The 16,104-nt window shown below is 40.4% G+C and overlaps 1 protein-coding gene across 4 annotated transcripts in view; it reads left to right on the top strand.

Moving 5' to 3' along the window:
- The window catches only part of LOC124788117 (pericentriolar material 1 protein-like), a 392,802-nt gene that overhangs the window by 109,024 nt on the left and 267,674 nt on the right, over window positions 1-16,104 (top strand). For all 4 annotated transcript variants that reach the window (XM_047255242.1, XM_047255241.1, XM_047255243.1 and 1 more), the window contains 2 exons: window positions 6,270-6,369; window positions 15,339-15,464. In XM_047255242.1, the coding sequence (XP_047111198.1) occupies window positions 6,270-6,369; window positions 15,339-15,464 (226 nt within the window). The remainder of the gene's footprint in view (window positions 1-6,269; window positions 6,370-15,338; window positions 15,465-16,104) is intronic.

Consider the following 16,104-nt stretch of genomic DNA (forward strand, 5'->3'; position numbering starts at 1 on the left):
AATTCCCCCCTCCCCCCAACCCCCCACCACCACCCCCCACCCCTCCCCCATTATATTCCAATATGAGGTTGTGCTCCATCTCTAATGACCTCATTGTGGACAGGATGTTAAACTCTAATCTTCCTCTTTCTCTTTTCCCTTCCCAGCTGCACTGTTTGTGCAAATATGAATTAGTTGGCAGAAGAAAATGCTAACCCATAAATGTAGATTTTAAGTTGCTGCTTTTATATTTTTGGATAAATTTGTAAATGACATAAATAAAATATGATAAAACAAATTATATAGTAGACAGCCGTGTTTTAGCACTACATAAGGAAAAATTTGCCACCAGAATGTTGACATTCATAAATACCAAAATGTGATGAAACTAACCCTTACTAACCCTTTGAGTATCAGTAGTTTCTGCCTGAAACTACTATTTTATCAATTTTTTTAATTACCAGTGCCTTTTGCGTAAAACTACTAATACTTTCGCAAGACAGACACATCTAGTGGTACACTGAGTTAATCTTATCAATATCGTGCATTGTAACAGTCAGTCACAGCATTCAAAGCAGCAGTCTGCGTGGAGAGTGTGCTATGTGACAGTAGAAGATTGTGATGTGTTTTATAGTGATCATTATAAGATGATCATTGACAGTGAAAGTAAGAACATCTAAAGGCACTGTAATGTAAATTTGAGTTTGTACTACTGCTTTTATGAGTGGTATTTGAAATCTGCTTTTATGAGTGGTCTTGAAACAAAACGTCTGGAGCAGCATGTACTTTTAGTATAAGTTGATTAAAGTTTTGGGTCCATTTTTGCTCTAACTTAGGACTATAATTTGGTTTAGTCATTATGAGTTTCATGGAAGTTTCTAGACGTATGGTTGTGTCTAGGAGGATGTGAAATTGCTTCATATATATCTCATGAAATGATGGTGGTTGAAAACAGTATGTCTCAATGATTCCAAAGTGAAATCACCTCTTTAAAAAATTGATTGTTAACTTTTTGCCAATTTCTTCTTGTGTTTGTTGTGTTCTTTGGTAATTAAGATTAATTTGTGAAAAATTGTATTTTTTAATGTTGTTGGGACTTGAAGGTTATACTGAGGGTTAGCACTTCCTTCTGACGACCCCTTCGTTTGAGCCAAGCTATTTTGAGAGTTTCTCAGAACTCTGCAGGTGGGGACTGGTGCTAAAACATGTCCTTAGTGCTGGCCTTAATTTACATTAATTTCTTTGGTCTCAGAATTTCTTCACAGTGACTATTTCTTTCTTCAGTCCCTTTTAGTCTTCTACATCTTTCATTTTCTGATCTGCCTTTTTCACCGTCTCCCTCCCACCTCTTATCACATACAATATATGTAGCTTTTTGCTCTTATTAACTCGTGCACAATGTTTTAGCACTAATCCCTGTCTTGCCTATTGTCCTGTCTTCCACTTTTAAGCTCTCAGGTTTTTAGGTCTCATCCGGTGCAATCCCCAACAGTCTTTCCTTCTCATCCCATCTGGTAAGTCTCCCCTGACCCATGGTTCTGGTGACTTTTCTGAACTCTACCCCTTTTTTAAATATCATTGGTCCTTTTCCTTCACTGCTCTTCCTTCCCCTTCAGTCCTTCTGCCAGAAGGAGCCACTTGCTCCAAAAGTCAGCACACTGTAATACCTTTTATATGTGTGTACTCCTGCCGGTGCTTCATTTGTAGATTTTTTATCTATCCACTTAACTTATATTTAAAAAATAAATTATTTTTGTGGATATCTGTATTAACTTGGTACATAAGTTCATTGTGTTTTTCCATAAGTTTAATAAACACAACAGATACACATAACACCCACTCAAATAATTAATAACACAGTCTCCTTCGCTGTGTACAACAGTCTGTCAAGTCTGAGATAAATTTTCAATTCCAAGACAGTAGAAATCACACGATTTTGAGATTAATAACTCGTTGAGTCGAGTTCGGAGCGCATTTTCATCTGGACAGCAAGTTCCTTAAAGATTATTCAATCAAGAGCAGAAAGATGAAAATCTGAGGTCACAAGATCAGGTGAATAAGGTGGAAGCGGAACAACTTCCTGACCCAGCTCCTGTATACTGTTTTTTGTCAGTCTAGCAGAATGCAGGTGGACGTTATTGTGGAGTAGCATCAATTTCTCAGTTGTTGACAATAGATGGTAGCAGTGATGGTTGCATCTTAGGGAAGCATCTCGTAGTACACCACACTGTCGCTGTTCCACCAAATGCATAGCATTATCTTTTGTGGATGCCCACAGGTCTTTGTACAGGGAATTGCTGCTTTGTTTGGGCTCAACCATTCCTTTCTTTTCCTTATGTTTGCATAAAGATTCCATTGCTCATCACCATTACAGTACCGGATAGGAATGGTCAGTGTGTAGAAATGATCGGTGTTGTTGACGAGCCAGTCGAAGATGAGCAAGTGGAGATGCACATCTGGCCACCCACTGGTTTTTGTCATTTGGCGTAGAGTATGTGGTCCTTGTACGTCATATTTTTTAACCTTCCCCATTGCATAAAAATGTTGTACGATCATGAGATGATCACAATTCATCACATTTGCCAGTTCTCGAATACATTAACATGGATCATTGTGAATGAATGCGGTTAAACGATCATCATCATCATCATCATCAGTTATCTGCTATATTAGCAGGTCCTTTGCCTCTCCATTTTCTGCGATCCATTGCTTCCTTCTTAAGGCTGCTGTATGTTGTACCGTCCATCATGTCATCCAGTATCTGGAATCTCTTCCTTCCTCGCTTCCTTTTCCCTCCTACATAACCTTCTAAAACTGTTTTTATCAGTCCGTCATTCTTTCTTAATATATGCCAAATCCAATTTCTTTTTCTTCTCTTTATTACATCTAGTAACTGCCTTTTCTCTCCCACTCTTCTCAGTACCTCTTCATTTTTTACTCTGTCCATCCAACTTATTCCTTCCATCTTCCGCCATGTCCAGATCTCAAAAGCCTCCAGCCTTTCTCTGTCTTTTTTCCTCATAGTCCATGTTTCAGCGCCATATAGAAGAACACTCCATACAAGACATTTTATGAGTCTCTTTCTGAGTTCTCTGTCCATACCGCTGCAGAAGATTCTCCTTTTCTTATAAAACGCCTCTTTTGCCATTGCTATCCTTGTTTTAATTTCTGTGGTGCACTTCCAGTCGGTGTCTATCCTGCTTCCAAGATACTTAAAATTTTGCACCTGTTCTAGTTTTTCTCCATTCAGCACAATTTTTAGTTCCTTATTTCCTCCTATTGCCAATACTTTTGTTTTATTTGTGTTAATTTTCATTCCATATTTTTTTCCGTTAGTTGCAATGGTGTCCACCAAATCCTGTAATTCTTTTTCCCCTGTGGCTAGAAGGACCATGTCATCAGCAAATCTCAAGCACCCTACTCTTCTTCCTCCAATTTCTACTCCTTTGTCATCTAATGAGCATTGGTCAATCATATTTTCCAAGTACAGGTTGAAAAGAGTAGGTGATAAACAGCATCCTTGTCTTACTCCTTTCCCTAGTCTGATCCAGTTCGTACTTTCTCCTCTCACTTTAACTGAAACTTTTTGATTAAGGTACAATGAGTTTATAAGTCTTCTGGTTTTCCAGTCCACTCTCTTTTCCCTCATAATAGTCGCCAGCTTGTCCCAAACCACATTGTCAAATGCCTTTTCTAAATCGATGAAGCACATATATAGGTCTCTTCCTTTTTCAATAAACCTTTCTCCTAAGATTTGTAGGAGCCCTATTGCATCTCTGGTGCCCGCATTCCGTCTAAAGCCAAACTGCTCCTCGCCGAGATTCTCCTCTATTACTTTTTCAAGTCTTTTATTAATTATTCTTAACATCACTTTGGCTGCATGTGAAATGAGGCTGATTGTCCTGTGCTCGCTGCATTTCTTGGTTCCTTGTTTTTTCGGCAATGGAATCATTACTGTTGTCAAAAAGTCCTCAGGCCATTCACCACTGTCATCTATTTTATTACATAACCTCAATATTTCTCTTATTCCATTGTGGTTCAAGCATTTTAGTATTTCTCCCGGTATTGTATCTGTACCTACTGCTTTGCCATTTTTCATTGCAGCAATAGCAGACTTTACTTCTTCCATTATGATGGTCGGTCCTTTCTCTTCATCACTTACACTGTTGTGCGATTCAAGTTCCAGAGTTTCTGGTTTGCTATTTGTGTCATATAGCTCTTTTATATATTCTTCCCATCTCTGGAGGACATTGTCACGATCTTTATACACTACCTCTTCGTCTTTACTCAAAATTTCCATAGTAGCACTTCCTGCTCTGTTTTGTTCCCATGTCATAGTCTTTACTCTGTTGTATAGTAAGTCGTATCTTCCTTTCCTGTCCAGTTCTTCAATTTCATCACATTCCTCTTTTAGCCATTTTTTCCTAGCCTGCTCTGTTTCTCTTCGCAGTTCGTTATTTAACCTTCGGTATATCTTTCTTGCATCTTCAGTGTTCTTGTTTTTCAATTTTCTTCTCTCCTCCATCTTGGAAATCATTTCTTGTGTGACCCATGGTTTTTTTGACCTTTTCCCTTTTACATATCCTATATTTTGCTGTCCTGCTTTAATGATTCCTTCTTTCAGCATATTCCAGTACTCGTTGGCATTATCAGGTGCTTCTTTGTCTCGTAATGTGTTTAGAAAGTCCCGAGACAGCATTTCTGTAATTTGTTCTTTGTTGGATCTTGTCTTCTCTAGATCCCATTTCTTCACCATTGTAGTTACTAATGTCAAAGTGATCCTCCTTAAAATGAAAACACCATCCTTTTGCTGTGCTCTGTCCAGTGGCATTATCCCCATACATGGCACAAACGTTTGTGGCTGTCTCTGCTGCTGTGACTCCTCTATTGGATTGAAACAGAAAAATTACGGAAATGTTCTTATTTCTCTGCTTGGCACTCAATTTTCTAGTGTCCACAGCTCTATCTCCATATGACAGTTTATTTTTACAAGCCTGTCTTGATCACACAAGTACCATGAACTCACATGTTTAACTTGACAATGATTTACATCAGAATATTTTAATTACCTGAAGATGGCAGTAGCCAAAACCAGTAATAAAGTGTAAGAAACCTGTGTGATCAAGATGGACTTGTAAAAATAAAATGCCAAAAAATGATTGCAGACTCATTTACAGACTTTGTCTTTAATGAATAAATCCATAAGACAGAACAATGATATGGAAACTCAGATAAAAATAGTGAACTGCAAATTAAAAAAAAAAAACAATCAATAAATAAACTCTCAGCAACTGGAATACCAATAAGCAAAACAAAAGCCCTATGAACTTATGCACCAACCTAATACTTTGCATTTTGTGTTGATCATCTATGTAATCGTAAGTAACACACACACATTACTATATAGTGTAAACTTTCTTCTCTGACAAATCACAGATGGCTCCTGTGATGGGTGAGGAGTTGCTTCTTTACATTTTTCAAAATGAAAAAATCAACCACACTACACAGAATTGACTATTTTACTGTTAGAGATGAGCAAAGCTTGTGGTGGTTGGACACGGTATGCAAGTGGCTCAAAAATCTTCTGACTTATCCCGATTCAGAAATAGGAAGATAAATGATCAATAAAAGTTCAACAAATAGTATATTTTCCTTAAATGATTATGTTATTTGATGAAGTACAATATAAAAAATAAACATTCTGTCTTTTTCCTTTCTGTGCTGCCCATAAGCAGTGTACGTCTTTTTTGAAAAATGATGGTTTCTGTGTAGCAGATGAACCAAAACTTGCTCCTCCCTTCATTGTATTTTAATATTCATCCTTGTTTTAATGAATTACCAAACTTCCATGTAAAATAGCTATTGTTCAACTCTATGTGTATTTTGGAAAACAGAATGAAACTTTACAGTACTGGAGTAGATACTAAAATAAATCTTCCTTATAGATTAAAACTTTATGCCACATAGGGATTCTAATCCATATCCTCATATTTTCCAATAAATGCCAATATTAGTTTAACTATCCAAGCATATTTTATATGGTTTAACATAAAGAAAGCTTCAGTCATTCAAAATGAAGCCATAAGTTAGTTGTAATGCAGAGCAGACAGTTAAATTGGTAATAAAATTGTAGACAAAAGGCAAGGGTCTCAGCATGAATTACAGTACATTACAAAGTTTTAATACATCCGAAAAGTTCTGACTGGGAAGCTGCATAGATTCTGTACCTCATCATAAACACTCTTTTAAAAAGGTGAATATCAACCAGTGAATCTTTTCTGTTCTTAAAGGTTGTGGCACTGGTGATACTGGCACAAGTAATGCGACATGGGGGAACTCCACACAGATTACTCTGGAGGACCTGGATGATGGCAGAGCAGGATTCTCTAGGTAAATAGAAATATTAATGTGCGAAGTATATGTATTGTAATTGTGTGTGAAAATAAAATATTTGTGTTTATACAGTGCCTTTCAGCTTTGCATCGATATTTAGTCTAAAATTACTGCCATTTTGACTCAGTGCAATCTTGTGTGCAGCTGTTACCATGCAGTGGAAAATCAGTCTTAGTGATGCTAAAATACTGTAAAATATAATATGTAGGCCATTGGAGAATATGGAGAGCAAAATTGAACTAAAAAATATTCCAATGGTTATTTATGTTGGACCGCTCATTATCCTTCCACATTAATTCTGTTTCTATTTCTGGAACATATGATACATGACGTCATTCACCTTATTATTACACATTGATACCAGAGTTAAATTAACAAAAATGTAGGTGGTTTGGCTCGTATTTGCAATCAGGCACAGACAATAATAATTCATGAAATAACAGTTAAGGGAGGTGTAGCTTACCGAACCAGATGTTGTGGAAAGCAAGTGAAAAAGTTGGCAACTAATCATTAGGAAACCAGATTAAAGAGGGATTGGGCTCTCAAGGTTTATGTAGTTATTAAAGATTTCAGGCTGGCAACCACTGGAATAGAGCCAGATCAAAAAATATGATGAAAAATAGAATAAGCAGTAAAACCAGAAACTGCTTGCAGAATGTGTTTTTTTGTTGTGTGGAGACAAAATGGAAACCTTAAGAAAAAGTCACAGAAGTATAGAAAGACATTCCATAATAGAGGAAATGCTTCAGACAAGGGATATGGTCAGCAAAAGCATCCGCTTCTGACTGCCTGCCATCTGCATAAAATTAAGTCTCTTGAAGAATATCCTGTTGGTATCAGAGCTGCACAATACCATGAATCTTAGTAAGGGTGTTGTAGCATGCAAAGACAGTATTCATTTAAATATAGACAACTGCAAGTGGAGTGCAGATGAGAAAGTATTACCGATTCCCAAAATAAAAGTAATGTAAACTAACACAATCTGCAAAGTAAAACTTGTGACCCAAATTTAGAATCATTTCTAATTAAAATGGGGGTCACGCAAGGTGATGAATTATCTCCATTCATTCTCAGTCTAGTACTAGATAAGCTCCTCAAAACATGAGAGAAAGAGATACCTGGAATACACATGGAAACAAAATGTAAGACTCTATACTTAACAGTGTTCAGAGATCTTTGAAGTTGATTTTCACAAATGTTTTTGAGAATGGTGTTACTATATTTACCTGAGTATAAGATGACCCTGAATATAAGACGGCCACCCCTTTCCGTAAAAGACTCTTCAAGAAAAATTTATTTTTAACGTATTCTGATTAATTAAAATCACAAACTGTTTTATTGATGTACAGTATTTGCTAAAAAGCTAACGTTATACATATTCTAAACTGTTTTCTTTTCTGCCTCTTTTGCTTACTAGCCCTGTAGTCTGTGGTATCACTATTTTTAATCGTCACCACCATCACCCTAACAGCACAGCTGTGAAATTTGTATCTTTGTTGTCACAAATATTCGGCTGTTTCTTCCGAATGTGTTGCAGTCTCAAGGTTGTGGCTACAGTGGGACCTGACAACACAGCCATTTTTTTCTGAGTACATATTGGAGTTCGCTCCTGTACTGATGTGAGAATGTTCCAATATCTCTTGCTTCCAAGCATATCACCTGCCCGCTGTTCTGTCATTGGCTGTGTAGAACCAGCTGACACACATCCTTTCATTCCTGTTGTACGTCAAGGTGAGCATCGACAACATTACAGTGAAAAACACATAAGTACAGCCCTGTCTAGACTTTTACTGACTCCTGCAGAAAGGAATACTGTTGTTGAGTATTTTTCCAATTTTAAAGGCAGTTCGATTCCGACTACAGGTGAATTCAGGCAAACTGCAGTTTAAATGTGGTAGATGTTCATAAAATGCCAAAATACATGGTATAGATTTCCATAGTTGGCAACACAATGAAATTTGCTGCTCGCATACCGTTCCCCTCCATCCGATCAACCTAGCTCTCAGCCATGCTGGTGTACTTTGTCCCCTTCCAAACCTTCCGTAGAGCTGAGCTTGAGTCACTATGAAAACCAGACTGCAATATCTTCTGATGTGCAGGTCATATGTAACAACACCAACTAATACATAAATAAAGGAGTACAGTTATGATTCAGCCCCATTCGTGAGCTTTCACGAACTAGTGGTGTATGTTGGTAGTATTTCCATAATGGATCTTGCTGCTGTTTAATTTATTATCGCAGTAACAGTTACATTCAGCTTAATATGATTTATTTCTTTGTTAGACATTTCATTCTGTATTAACTTTCCTTATTGTTTCAACTGAATGTCTGGCACTCATGTTCTAAATCTGATTAAAAGATGGTAATGTTTTACTGGGTATTCTAATAGGTGAACAGTGACTGAAATTTCTTGTTTGCAGTCCACTTAGTAATTCATTACAGTCTCTCATAACCAAATAAAATAGTGGTCTGGGTCTGAATCAACTAATGTTTTATCAGGGACAACATTTCCATTTTTGAGTGTTACCTTTACTTAAAAAGTGACATTAATGTTTGTATGTGGTATCCATTAATGTACAAGAATGTTTATTGCAAACCTGTTCAAGTACAACAAAAGTCTGTTAGATGATAGAATTTAATGCTATTTTTGCTTGTGTTTCATAAAATTACCAAATTTTAATCAGAGCAGTAGGCTGTTGTAGTGGCTAGTCCATAGTTTCTCATGTGTCTCTTGCACTAGTGCCACATGAGTCAGTGTTCTAGCAATGTCAGTACTGTATCAAGCTTTCTGGCATATTAGGAAATCTCGAACCTGTTGGAATGCAAGTATTGTTTGCCGAGCCCTGCCCTTCCGAATTCTTCAAAATAAATCTGCACACGACCTCTGTAGCCAAAGCTATAAATGTGAGACTACACATGCATACTCCACAAAACACCTTAGCACCAATAGTTTAATCTGCAAATATAAGATGACCCTGTATTTTTCGAATGATGAATTTGGCTGAAAACCACGTCTTACAGTCGGTTGAATACAGTATACTGCTTTATGAAATTGTTGTAGGGCACTGACCTTCAAATCATACAAGAAAGAAGAAAATCAAAAAGGGCAGAGCAGATTTTAAGGTCCCTGTTGTGACTCGCCGAACTTTCAAAGTGCCGCCGCGCAGTTATGCGCGTCCTCTACATGCAGCAATGTCTGCCAGCCATGCAGCAGCAGCAGCGCCACCTAAGCGGCCAGCCAGCCAGTGGCCAGTAGACTCGGACTCAGTTCTGATTTGACTGTTAAAGTGTACACACGTCTTACTTTGTTTACTTGATCTGTGACTTACATGTATTGTGTCGTCCTTGAAATATATTTGTTCAACTTGACATTATAACAATTGGCGACGAGGTAGTGAATTTTTCTTTTTCATTGCTGATCCACAGGTTTCCACGGCTACCTCAGAGCACCTATTGCAAGGTCTCATAGAACAGCAAACGCTTCTCACAAATGTGATTCGTGATTTCGTCGTGGCATCAAATGCGGGGCATCTCTCATCGTTGTCTCTCCCTCCTTTTCCTCCTTATGACGAGACGGTGGAAGACTGGTCTGATTACGAAAAACGTCTTTGACAGCACTTCTTGGCATTTCATGTTGCGGACGACCAAACATGTAAGTCTCTGTTCCTTTCATGGATTTCACCTCAAATGTATCGGTTGTTGTCACAATTGGCTCCTTTGAAAGATCCTACATCTTTGTCCTTTGCTGAAATGTGCTCACTTCTGTCCGTATATTTTCAAAAGCATACGAATGTGGTAGCCTCTCGTGTTGCCTTTTATCGTTGTCAAAAACAGCCACATCAATCCTATCGCGCTTGGGCTGCTGAACTTCACGGCCTCAGTCAAAAGTGTCAATTTGTTACTGACGTTCACAAATAATCCTACGCCGATTCCATGGTACGGGATGCTATTATCCGGTCGGTGCCCGACAAAGAAGTTAGGCAACGTGCCCCTCAGTTGGCAAATCCGACTCTAGATGAAGTCCTATCCATCACTCAGTCTTTTCAAATTTCTCACGCCACTGGAGCGCAAATAGAGGCAGGGGGTGACGTCGGGAACGTATAACCTCTGTGCGCTGTTGACGAAGCGTGCGGCATGTCCTCGCCAGCCGACGTGGTTGCAGTACGCTCCCAAGCGCAGCCTCGGCCTAACCATAAACAAACCTCTAAGAATCTGCAGCAAACCCCATGGCAACTTCCCTCATGTCTGCGGCGTTTTACGAAACATTCACGAGAAGATTGTCCACAACTTTGGGCCGTGTGTCACAAATGCAAAAAAAAGGGTCATGTGTCATCCGTTTGCAAATCAGACGTATCTTCAGTTGGGTTCTCCAATCCTGTCACCTGTCACTAGGCAATTACGGACTTACAATAAACAAGAAGATTTCTCTCTTGGGACAATTTGATGCTGACATATCTTACAAATCTGTCATTCACACTGTTCCCATATTTGTGGTCGACCATAGTAACGTGGAGAATCTTTTTGGTTTCGATGCCTTTTGCGTTTTTGGGTTCTCCATAGATGACTCTGTCAATATCGTCTCTGATGCTATTCCTTATGCTCAATTGGATTCCTTGTCGATGACATTTTCGTCCCTTTTTTCTCCTGAGTTAGGCTGTGCAAACGACTTTGAAGCTCATATCACACAGAAAGTCACTGCTTGGCTTAAGTTTTTATGGGCTCGGCCCATTCCTGTGGCCCTTCGTGATCGGGTCAAACGGGAGCTGGATCATCTCACTGCTTCAAGGGTCTTGCTTCCTGTCACTTCCAGTGAGTGGTCCTCTTCTGTTGTTGTCGTTGCTAAGCCCAATGGTGATATTCATTTCTGTGACGATTTCAAAGCCACTGTAAATGCTCAATGCCTCATCGACACTTATCCTATGCCTCGACCTGAAGAATTGTTCACTAAACTTGCTGGAGGCCAGTATTTTTCTAAACTTGACCTGTCAGAAGCTTATCAACAACTTTCTCTCAACGCTGCTTCCCCCCGCAGTTTCTGGTCCTTAACACGCCTTTCGGCCTCTATCAATACCTACGATTGCCATTCGGAGTTTCCAGTGCCACTGCTCTCTTTCAGCGATTCTTGGAACAATTATTGCTCACTGTCCCTGGGTGTATAAATTACATGGACGGCATTGTTGTCACTGGCTCCACCACTGAAGAACATCTTCAGAATCTCCGCACACTTTTTAATGTCTTACAGACTGCTGGTCTTAAGTGTAATCCTCAGAAATGAAAATTTTTTTCAGGCTTCTATCACGTACTTGGGGTCTCAACTCTCTCGGGATGGTATTCATCCACTTTAGCAAACTGTCGCTGCGATCGATGCCCTTCCTCACCCTATATCTGTTAAGGAACTGCAGGCCTTCTTGGGGAAAATAGCATACTATCACAGGTTTTTACCGTCTGCTGCTTCGGTGGCTCAGCCATTGCATCGCCTGTTGCATAAAAACGTGCCTTTTCACTGGTCTGCGTCATGTGATGCGTCTTTCCAGAAATTGAAGACTATTCTAAAACAGGCCCCGTGCCTGGCTACTTATCAACCTGGCCAATATCTTGTTCTTGCCACAGATGCCTCTCAATACGGGGTTGGTGCAGTCCTTGTGTACCGTTTTTCTGGCGGTTCTGTACAACCCATTGCTTATGCCTTCAAAACGCTCACGGATGCCCAACGAAAGTATTCTCAAATTGAAAAAGAAGCTTTGGCCATTATTTATGCTCTTCATAAGTTTGGTGTTTTTCTCTGTAGATCCAAATTTCATCTTTTTACGGATCACAAACCACTTGTTTCCTTGTTTCATCCATCAACGTCACTTCCCGACAAGGCTGCACACCACCTCCAGTGTTGGGCTCTTTACTTGTCTCGTTTCAATTATGAGATTCATTTCCGGCTGACAGCTCACTATGTGAATGCTGATGCACTGTCACGCCTTTCCATGGGTCCTGATCTGGCATTCGATAGGGACGAACTTTTGTGTTTCCACCTGGATGTTGCCGAGCAGCGGATTGTGCATGGGTTCCCCATCACCAGGGACCGGCTGGCGGCTGTTATGGGTTCTGATCCTACCCTTTCCCGGGTTTTATGGTGTATTCAGAAGGGTTGGCCAGATCGTCCGCCCGCTAAGAATTCTGATCCATTGCGGAACTACTACACTTTGCATTACAGCCTCACAGCTAGGGATGCTGTTATCCTCCTTTCCACTGACAATGCTTCGCCGCGTGTTGTGGTACTTGCGTCTTTGCGTGCTTCGGTCTTGCACCTCCTTCACAAAGGGCACTGGGGTGTCTCTTGCACCAAACCTCTGGCGTGCCGTCATGTGTACTGGCCCGGCATCAACTCTGAAATTGCACGCGTGGTCGCTGCCTGCAGCCCTTGTGCATCACAGGCTGCTGTCCGGAAGTCATCTTTGTCACCGTGGCCTTCACCTGAGAAGCCCTGGAAGCATATTCATGCTAACTTCACGGGACCTTTTTTAGGTACTTATTGGCTTCTCATTATTGACGCCTACTCTAACTTTCTTTTCATTGTCCGTTGCACGTCGCCTACCACCGTGGCAACCACCAATGCTCTAGCTTGCATTTTCTCTTTCGAAGGCCTTCCCTCTACTCTTGTTACTGATAGTGCTCAACAATTTGCCTCTTCCGATTTTGGGGATTTTTGTGCCCGTCACGGCGTCATGCACATCACGGCTCTTCTGTTCCATCCACAGTCAAACGGTGAGGCTGAACATCTGGCCCGCACAATTAAGGCTCAGATGAGGAAACTCCTGACTTCTTCTGCTGCTGATGATGCGCTTCTTCAATTTCCGGCTTCTTACCGTTTCACCCCCATGGGTGACCACAGCCCGGCTGAGCTCTTACATGGCCGACAGCCCCACACGCTATTTCATCTTCTGCGGCCTTCCACCTCATGGCCACGGGTGCCTTCGTTTGGCCGGCTCACCGCCGGCAACCTTGTATGGGTACGGGGATATGGCAGGCGGCCAAAATGGAGTCCTGGCCGCATCTTACAACACCGTGGCCGACACCTGTATGAAATCCAGACGGACACGGGTGTTGCAGTGCGTCATTCGGACCAGCTTTGGCCTCATGTGCCGGCAACGCCTGTTCCGGATTCTGCTACACCACCTTCGGCTCTACCTCACGCTCGGGATCCTGGAATCTCTCATTACTCACAATATAGTCCTCCCACCATCATCTCGGTGCCAGCACAAGAACTGACTCCAACAGGAGACGTGCCCATGCAGGAACCAGATGACCACATCTGTCAGAACAACTGTACTCGCCTCCTTCTTCTACGGATGCAGACACGTCACCCATGTCTCCTGTTGTAACAACCCGACTTGCCGCAATGGGCAGATTGGTGCACGGGCCCTCAGCAGATGCGACCCCCACGTCTCTTGTCATTTCGACCCATTATCATCGGGTATGGGAAGTCCGTACGGGAAGTCTCCTCCTCGAGACTTTACGGCCAGTCAAACAACACCCATGGATGTTAGCAATCTACAGGCCACCTCCATCAAGACATGTGCAAAAACTTCAAAGGGGGGGAAAAGTGTGACTCGCCGATTTTTCAAAGTGCCGCCACGCAGTTTCATGCGTCCTCTACATATGGCGCTGCCTGCCAGCCATGCAGCAGCAGTGCCACCTAAGCGGCCAGCCAGCCAGCGGCCGCTAGACTTGGACTCAGTTATGATTTGACTGTTAAAGTGTACACCCGTCTTACTTTGTTTACTTGATCTGTGACTTCAATGTATTGTGTCGTCCTTGAAATATATTTATTCAACTTGACGTTATAACAGTCCCTTTGTCAGTCAGAATGATTGGTTTCCTGTATATCTTGCTGTCTACAACTGAACCCCATTTCCAAAAGTGTCTTGTCATAACCAAGTTTTCAGCCACAGATTAATCCAAATACTTGTGGTGTGTAGACTGTCTTTTTTATATCTGCCATATCTGAATACTTATATTGAAACTTAGCTAGCACACTTGCAAATCAGTGAAACCTCTTTACTCATTAGAAGCCTGGAACAATAAACATAGCTGTAATTCAGCTCATATGATTGATGTGCAACAGCTGGCACTTATTCTGTCAGTCTGTCTGTAAAAATGTAATATGATAAGACAGTTGAACTTGATAGGAAATTATAATGTCCGTTTGGAGTAACTCATCTGTGCAGTATGACTGTGACAGCAGCAGTTGTATGAGTTTCTGTCAGATATATTTCAAATGCTCTCAGTCAATGCATGGCAGCATTGAGTTTTTGTTACTAGATTGTAAAAGTCTCATCACATCTCTGTGCATTTTTGCTGCTAGTTTCACTCATTATGTTCATAAAATAAATGTGCCATTCTCGAGAAACAAAGCATAGAACGATACTGAAATACAACTACATTATCAGCTGCAATTATTGTCCAAAGGTAAATGTGGTAACCAACACCTAAAAGATCTGAGTGTTTTGATTACAGCGAACAAGCAGATGGCTCATTCTCTGATTGGCTGTCAGTGTGGTACCTGTAAACAATTAGCTGCCATTTGCTTTCTTATTCTGATTTAGGTTGACATCACAATTTACTCACAGGAGATACATTTATTTTAACTGCAGTTCAATAATTGTTTACTGGGTGTGCACAACATTTTAGAAACCTTGTAGGATCTACTGTGATCTTTCAAGCTTTTGTGGCGTTATGAAATTATTGGTTTCCCACCTGGGATCCTACTGTTTCAGGTATTGTTATTTAATTTTTAATAACCTCCCCCTATTTCGTAGTGTGTGTGTGTGTGTGTGTGTGTGTGTGTGTGTGTGTGTGTGTGTGTGTGTTTGTTTGTTTGTTTGTTTTCTTTGTTCTTGAATTGTTATTAAATCTTTTGCATTTTTATTTCACTTTACCTGTATTCTTGTTGCATATTTTTATTCATTTGCAGTGATGATAACCTGTGTGAAGAAAACAATGACATCCCCTCAGTTTCTTCCCAGCGTAATGCAAGACTCAGTTGCAGTGGCAGTAATCGCAAAGATATATTAGAGCATAACACATCTTCTTCAAACAGGTATGTAGAGCACACAAAAATTTACCAGACAATATATTAGTCATCCTCTTAATCCTTTTGCTGCTACAGATGTGCTCTCTGCATTCTGTGCTGAGGGCGGCTTGTATTATGGCTGTACTGCTCGCCCAATGCTGGGAAAAATTTGATCTTCGCCCATCTTACAGGGAGATATCTTCACATGATAAAGGACTGAATTTCTTTTCATTATATGCCGTAGTTACTGTGCTCCATCAAATTCAGTAAATCACTACGCAAAGTTTTTAAAGATTTTGCAGAGGTAAAAATGTATTGTGTAAACTTTATGTATAGGTTGAGCCATAAAGATCTTTACAATTTTGGAATGATTAGAAATTTATTGAGGTAACTTACGGAATTGGTAGATGTGTCATTTTGTAGCAAACAATATCAAGTTTGATTTACATAGTGCATCAGTACTCCATTCTGCCACTAGGAGTGCTAGTGTAGTGCACAGTTAAAATGGCTACTTTCACTGGTATTGTGTATCTGGATATGCTTGAAAACTTTTTAATGCCACAGATTGATGGATAACCGAGATGAGATGGTTTACTATCAGCGATACAGTGCAGCACCTGATTTCCTCATGGAAATTTGAAGTTTCTTTGATAATCCCTTTCCAGTT

The sequence above is a fragment of the Schistocerca piceifrons genome, chromosome 3 (assembly GCF_021461385.2).
Source record: "Schistocerca piceifrons isolate TAMUIC-IGC-003096 chromosome 3, iqSchPice1.1, whole genome shotgun sequence".
Taxonomy (NCBI): Eukaryota; Metazoa; Arthropoda; class Insecta; order Orthoptera; family Acrididae; genus Schistocerca; species Schistocerca piceifrons.